Genomic DNA, 7,961 nt, shown 5'->3' with positions numbered 1-7,961 from the left:
GATTAACCTTAGTCCTGGACTAAAAAGTGAATTAGGATTAGGCTTAATCTGTGTCTGGGGAAATAGCCATCTAAAAGTTCAGGTTTCAATCATAACTCCGCTAACATGAGCAACCAGAAATGAGTGACATCTACAGTACAGTGTAATCAATGTGATCTATATTGTTTGTGAACCCAGTGACAGTGAGTTGTGTGGGAGCAGCAGAGTGGGCTGCTATTTCCTGTGTGCATGTTGCTCTGTCCCTTAGGAATGTCTTTCTTCTGCCTCTGTAGATTTAGTAACCTTTCCCCCTGCTACTAGCCTGGGCCTGAATCCGTTTGTACTCTCATGCCAACTCCAGCTAGCGTGACAATCCATCTGGGACAAGGCTATTTCTCTTTGGAACAGGCTGCTGGAGGTGGCCGTACTGTCTGGAAGTGAACTCGCCTGCAGGAGTTTGCCAGTATTGGCCTGGAGCAAGGTTCAGTTAGCCTCAATACAAGGGTCTTCTTCCCTAAACGCCACTTTCTGTCATTTCAACAGGCCTGAATCAATGGGATTAATTGAAATAACCATTAAACAGCAGGGACAATGGCAGAATGTGGTATTAAGGCTGAAGCACTGTTGAAACCATTCCTCAGTTAGCCTGTAATCCACAAGGTTCTATCTTTCTTGGAACACTGCTAGATCAAACCACAGTTGAGTCCATAAGGAGGGAGAAGCTGAGGGTGAACCCTAACAGACATACCTGCCATATCAAACTTTCTTGGTCCTCATTAGAATGACCCAGCTCTCTAGGCCTTGACAGCCCGATTATCATGCTGGGCCCAGTATGTATCAAACGTCTCAGAGTAGAAGTGCTGATATAGGATCAGGTTTCCCCCTGTCCATGTAATCTTATTCATTATGATCTAAAAGGCAAAACTGATCCTAGATCAGCATTCCTACTCTGAGACACTCCCCTGAGCTCCCTCCATAGTTATTTATAGCATGAAAGGAAGTTTGCCAGTGCCACTGGTTGTCTTCATACATACTGTAGGCTATAACCCATTGGCTGTGGTAAATGTAATGGTGGGGGTAGGGAGTTGGTAAGGAGGCAGAAATTGCAGAATAACTACTGTGCTTTGTTTATTTTTCATAAGTTAGGCCTGTTTCTCTGTGGTGAGGTCGGTGGCTGTGACAGATACAGATTGAAACCGGTGCTCTGCTTCTGTTGACTGGGAATCAATTGCTAGATGGTATGATGATTACAGCGCGTCTGCTCTCCGTTGTGCTGGGGTGGAGGTAGTCTCGCATTGCAAGACATTACACCATACAGTATTCTCTAACATGGGAACCTATAACAGCTAGTGTCGAGGCTATGGTGGAGGGCATGGATGACATCAGAGCTCAGGTTAATGTACTAGCCTATATTTCCAATAGCCTGGTCCCAGATCTGTTAGTGATGTCTTGCAAAAAATATCTGGGAACAGGCTATATTTCCACAGATCTACCAAATGAATCAACTGCTACCACATAATAGACTATGCAGTAATAATTTTATTCGATTTGGCCACCAGCCTGCTCTTTCTCTAGCAGTTAGCCTGGGGATGAGGTTTACAGTATATGATGTGTAACTCATTAAGTCATATGAGTTAAATAGGGACAAGCATTATGCTTGGATGTAATTGTTCCATTGAACCACAGTAATGTCTGTGCCCCATATCTCAGCAGCTGTTCCAGTGTTCCACAGCCTAGTTATCACAGATGGCTTCATACTGATGGCAAATAAAGAGAGGTGATTGGTTCTCTGCTTGAGTGCCATTGACACATTTCCTGAATGCTGCAAAAACTGACTAGAGAGCAGAGCAGTGTTGTCGTATTCATCAGAAAACGTTTTGCAACACAAAACTAAAATAGGTATTTCTTATTGGACAAGTCCAAGGAAACCTTCCCTGTTTCAGTCTGTTTTCTTCCATTTGGCGTAATGAACACTACCCAGGCTTTGTGTTCCCCTCCAACCAACCCCTCCAATTCAGTTCCATTCCATCTCCCACATTTCCTACTAGAACATGGTATTTTCATCCATCTATCTATGTAGAATTTCCAAAACCCTACATTTTATTCCAACTCCAATGTATTCCACTTTTCACCACCTTTTGAATAGGAGGGAGCTGACGTCTGAAGTTCAACCTAAATTGAAATCGACCCCAATTCCTCTGGTAGTTGCTGACAGAGCAGAGCTGCACCTCTCTGCCTTTTCATTCAACAAGGCTGCAGCTGTAGCGTTTAGCCAGATGTGACTCAGCGGTGTCCACTAGCATATTCAGTGTTTCTATGTTTATCCTCCTCAATTCCAGAACGCATGGCTTGTGTGTGTGGCTGGTGACAAGACACAGACACTGCAAAGAGCAAGATGTTAATTTCTTCTCCTCTCTAACTTTATTTATTCCTAGCACAAAGACAGTATTGTTTTCTTGTGTTGGGCTAAATATTACCACATGGAGCTATTTGCTGAATTGCCACAAATAAAAGAAACGAGCCAACACACCAGCTATTAAATAATTAAACCAACAGTCATGTGGGAAATATCATGTCGCCGATTGGCTGAGGGAACATCATCTAACTGCACTGTGTTGCCAGATCCAAAATCCCACTAAAATCTACTAAAAGTAGGGGGCACTCTGGGGTTGTTTATTGGTGTAAATGAGAGATGCCATATATCTTTCATAGCAAATGCACCAATATATAATACCTGTCAGAGGAGGCTGGTGGGAGGAGCTATTGGAGGACAGGCTCATTGTAATGGCTGGAATGGAATTAATGGAACGGTATAAAACACATCAAACATATGGAAACCATATGTTTTACTCCGTTCCATTTATTTCATTCCAGCCATTACAATGAGCCCGTCCTCCTATAGCTCCTCCCACCAGCCTCCACTGATACCTGTAGATTCTACAGAAAAACATTGTATGCTATTACTCTGTGTGTTCTAGTCTATGACTATGTTCTGTTCAGCTTTTCAGCTGGGAAGGCATCTGTGGCGCAGTCTGATGATAACGTCAACAACAGAAGCAGGAAGTACTGACTTGAACCTGGATGCCAAAAAACCACAGCCATGTGCTCCATGAACAATCCAAACTGGGTGACCTTCGAGGATGAGGGTACTATATCTACGACCCCTTCTTTGGCCTCCTTGAAGATCCCAGGGAGTGGGACAAAGTTGGCCTCAACACCCCTGAAGTCACCAGGGGCAAAGACAGGGTCACTCCCTTCCTTTGCCTCTACAGCCCTGAAGACACCCCCAGGTAGTGTGACAATGACAGGGTTAAAAACAGTCCCCCGTCCCAATGGCCTAAAGCTGGTACTCCCCCCAGTGGGAGATCCATCCTGGAGCTTCAGCAGTTCCCTTGAATTCAGCTCCCCTCCAATGCACTTTAACATCAACGGAAGTTCCTGTGTGCCCTGCAACACTCCTCTCTGCACTCCGGTGAGGGAGGCTCCTCCTAGCGGTGCATTACCTTTCCATTGCAGGTGCTGGGATCAGCACGACTTCTTCCGTAGTTTCTCCAGTTCATCCTCTGCCTCTGCCACCATACCTTCTTCTTCTTCTCCTCCCCCAGGCCTAGACCAGGCCACCCCCACTGGCACCACCCCACATCCCCAGAGTGACATCTCTGTCTCCGATGGCCCCGGTCCCTTCCCTTCCTTCCAGGGGGACCCGGGACATTTCAACCAGTTCTGGGAGGGGGCTGGTGGGCATAGCATGGACTCTGGGAGCTCCTCTTCTGACTCTGAGTCTGGAGGTTCTAGTCTGCCTCGCTTCTTCATCAAGCCGAATGACGGCAACGAGCGTCCTCGACCAGACGACTTCCAGAGCTCCTACTCCTACATCTGCCACAAACTGGAGGGCCTGCGGGCTGAGGAAGACCATGATACAGAGGAAGGAGTAGTGGTGGATAGAGGGGAGAGGAGAGGAGTGAGAGACAGGGAGGACGTCAGGGAGGGACCATCGGCAGCCTTCGTCTCTCACAGTCTGTTCCGTAGCGAGAAGAGAGACGGCTGGTCTTTAATGCTGAGGATCCCGGAGAAGAAAAACCGAATGTCGTCCCGACAGTGGGGCCCCATTTACCTGCGTCTGCTGTCTGGAGGGGTGCTCCAGATGTACTATGAGAAAGGACTGGAGAAGCCCTTCAAAGAGTTCCAGCTGCAGCCTCACTGCAGGTTGTCAGATCTCAAGCTGGAGAGCAACGGAGAGCCTCGCAAGATCCAGACAGTGAAGGTGGAATACGTGTCTTACACAGAGAAGAAGCGCTACCACCCTAAGGTAAGAGGGGCAGACACAATTTGTTTTTAAATCACGTTTAAAAAACACCTTTTTATTATTGTTATAGATATCATCGTATTGTTTTACTGTGTGTTGCGATTTTAAATACATCAAGTCTGATTTGATTTGAAGCAGGAGGTGTCCCACGAGGCCGAGGTGGAGCAGCTGCTGAAGTTTGGAACCACGGAACACTGCGACATGGAGGACCTGTTAGAGACCATGGAGGAGGAGATTCTCAGGCTGGCTCCGCCCCTGTCGCAAAAACGGCCCTACGAGGAACAGGAAATGACACTGCAGATCACAGACCACCTCTGGGTGCAGCTGGACAAAGTACATTCACTTCATCTTTCACTACCATACAACTACTGTAAGATAGCACACACATTCTCTTCAGGAAATGTACCTTTGTTAGTGTAGTTCATTGGTATTTCAGCATTATTACAGGTATTACAGGTCATTATTAAAAACTGATGAATGACTTGCTGTTACTTATTATATAAAACATTGATAGCCTAAATAAGAAGGTTATACATTTCTATGAATGTCTTTTTGCTAAAATCTTTCACAAAAAGTATTCCTTACCTCCTATTTTGACATATTGCTCCTTGGGGATCATTTTTTGCCACTCGACCTCTCAATGACTAAAATCTTAAAATACATTTTTCAAGGATGGTGTGGTGATGGACAGGGCAGCCATGACGAGGATCTACTGCCTGGCGTTCCTCAACGGACCAGGGGAGTGCTTCCTGGCTCTCAACGACCTGGGGCTCCTCCGCTTCGACGCCAGCTACGGCTCTGGCTCTGAGGAGGTTGGGTATTAGTTTCTTAACACACATATCAACACAAACATACAATTTAACTTGCATATCAAAAGACAACACGATTAGTAGAATCATCCAGGATGACACAAATAAGTCAAGACTTAGGTCTATTTCCATTCTGGTCCTCTAATTTCCATTGTGGTCTTTTAGGACGACCTCCTGGAGGGCTGGATGGAGATCAGCGACTGCCACTTCCACAAGTGCATCAATGGCTTGGAGTTCCACAGGTCCCGGCTGCTCAAGTTCTCTCCTCCGGACGCCTGTAGAGTAGAGCTGATGCGCTACAAGACGTTAGCCCTGGGATGTACAGAGTTACCGTTCTCCGTCAAAGCCGTGGTGACTGTCCAAGGGGCCTACGTGGAACTCCAAGCCTTTCTCAACATGTCAGCCGCCTTCCCGTCATTTACCGGAGTGTCGGAGACTGAACCGCTCTGCGAGAATGTTCTGATCCGTGTGCCGGTACCGGCGGACTGGGTCAAGGTGTCGCACACTGTGACGTTGCTACGACGGAAGTCACTGACAGCCAGGATGAACCGGAACGTGTGTCTGGGGTCGGTCAGTGCTGTGGAGTCACAGCCGGTCATGCAGGTTACTGTGGGGACAGTCAAGTATGAGAATGTGTACTCAGCCATGGTGTGGAGGATTGACAGACTGCCTGCTAAGAACATGGGTAAGGACTAAGAGGAAGAGTCTGGCTGTCTTTGATGATCGATTGATGATGGAGGTCTATTGATAATCTATTTTTGTATGGAATGCTGGCTTATTCTGACTTGGCTTTATTTTACATGTTACATTTACAACTTACTGAAATATGTTTCAATATAAGCTATGTTCAAATGTAACTTATGTTCCCTAATCAGTTTAGCTAAAATACATAAACTCTTTATAGTATTATGGTTTTTTATACTACAGCTTGGCTAAATAAATACTAAATTCTGTTGTTTGCATTGTGCCAGAGGATGGAGACCTGTATCTTTCAGATTCTGCTCATAGTGCTCCCCCAAGTGCTAGGAATTGTTAACTACACATGATCCCTTTTCCCTCTCACAGCAGTAGAAACTCCCCAAACCTTCTCCTGTAAGTTAGAGCTCGGTTCGGATCAGGAGATCCCCACTGACTGGTATCCGTTTGTCACGATGGAGTGTGAGATGGTGGGTGCCGTGGTCTCACAGACCAGAGTGACGTCACTGGGCACAGACAGTGACGTTCAGCCTCAGAAACATGTCACCAGTAGGACCCACTATCATTGTCAGGTAAGGCCTGAGATATTATTATATTAGATAACAAGTTTAATATCTATAATGTTTTGTATTTATAATGCTGTTTAATATCTATAATGCTGCTGTTGATCTTATTTTTGGTCGTTTCTATTTTGATCTATTTTTGTTAGTTCCCAAGCAGAATCTAGCTTTGCGATTAATAAGGGTACTGGGTATATATTTCAGCCAACACAAAATGTTGTCTGAAATTCCGTAGTTATTACTGTGACACCAGCTGACAAAGCTGGTCCCATACTGCATGTGCTGTCATGTAGCAAACTCTTCTATCGTTCTCCTGCCCCACTGGGCACACACTGGTTGAATCAACGTTGTTTCCACGTCATTTCAATGAAATGATGTTGAACCAACGCGGGAATAGATGTTGAATTGATGTCTGTGGCCATAGTGGTTATTCCATAATGAAACTGAACCGTATCGGTCTGTCCTTTTTATAGGTGGAAATTGAGAAGAAGTGGATTGAGACAGAAGCACAGAGGCAATCAGGCTGCACAACACAGTAATGATGATCATCAAGGAAGTCTTACAGGATCAAGTCTCACATTACCATACTCCCAAGTCTCATTCTTCGTGAGGAAGCCTTGAATCGAGACACAGGATGCCTTGATCCAAGACATTTTGCCAACCGAACTCATCCTCCCTGTTTCAATACAAGGACATAACCTACATTTGGCTGATGAAAACTTGTTTTTATATTGTGTGTTCTTTATGTACATCTTATCACCTATAAGCCTGACATTCCATAATATTGTTTGGCCCTGTTGTAACCCTGTGTATGGTTATTAACATGTTGTAACCTAGCCTGGGTGCCAGACATGACAATTCTGTAAGGAGTTGGCAAGAGAGCAGAAAAAGACTGGCAGCCAGGCTAGGTGTAACCTTACATGGTAGAATAGAAGTAGGCTACAACAAACTAATATATTACTATTGGAGGAACGAAGAACCCAACACAAAGCCCTACCATCACAATGCACTTTACAGTTCTCTCAGAAGATTATTCATTGTGAAATGACAGGAGGTTGCAGAAGCTCTCTTTATAAAAGAGGAAATAACTTGTAACCTTGTAGACTTGCATTTAACACACTCACAGGGCCGGTTTCCCGGTCACAGATTAGGCTAAACCTTGTCCTGGACAAAAAAGCACTTTCAATGGAGATTGTCATTGTGATTGCATTTTAGTCCAGGACAAGGCTCAATCTGTGTCTGAGAAACTGCCCCATTGTGTTTAGGCCTATTTCCAATAACTATTTGGAATGTATTTTCAATGAAGGAAAAATTGGGTTGATCCCCTAATTTGTTGTTTAGCTAGCTGACCATGGCCTTTTTGCACAACTAAGCATGTGCACTCATCTCTTATTTTCCCATAGGTCAATATCATTGATTTATGGTTATATAACCCTAGGGATGCAGGAATGGTCTGCATTCACACAAATAAAACGATATAACTAAAAGTATTAAACGTATTGTATGTGTATATGACTTCAGTGCTAGTTATAAGTAAAACAAATTAAAGAAATTTGTTTTTTATTCATGCGTTCGTGTGAAGAGGGGAGGGGTAGAACAAATGTAGAGGTC

General features: G+C 44.8%; 1 protein-coding gene across 1 annotated transcript; it reads left to right on the top strand.

Moving 5' to 3' along the window:
• Positions 1 to 3,079: 3,079 nt before the first annotated feature.
• Positions 3,080 to 7,833, top strand: LOC311112831 (stonin-1-like; the record flags this gene model as incomplete). Its single annotated transcript, XM_084155965.1, has 6 exons — positions 3,080 to 4,288; positions 4,421 to 4,618; positions 4,957 to 5,097; positions 5,260 to 5,779; positions 6,160 to 6,362; positions 6,824 to 7,833. 6 exons carry the CDS (start codon positions 3,080 to 3,082, stop codon positions 6,887 to 6,889), a joined length of 2,337 nt encoding a protein of 778 aa, XP_084012091.1. The 3' UTR covers positions 6,890 to 7,833.
• Positions 7,834 to 7,961: the final 128 nt, after the last annotated feature.

The sequence above is a fragment of the Coregonus lavaretus genome (genome assembly GCF_964263955.1).
Source record: "Coregonus lavaretus genome assembly, chromosome: 1".
Classification (NCBI taxonomy): domain Eukaryota; kingdom Metazoa; phylum Chordata; class Actinopteri; order Salmoniformes; family Salmonidae; genus Coregonus; species Coregonus lavaretus.
Note: the sequence above shows the minus strand (reverse complement) of the source record. Positions and strands in the feature narration are given on the sequence as shown.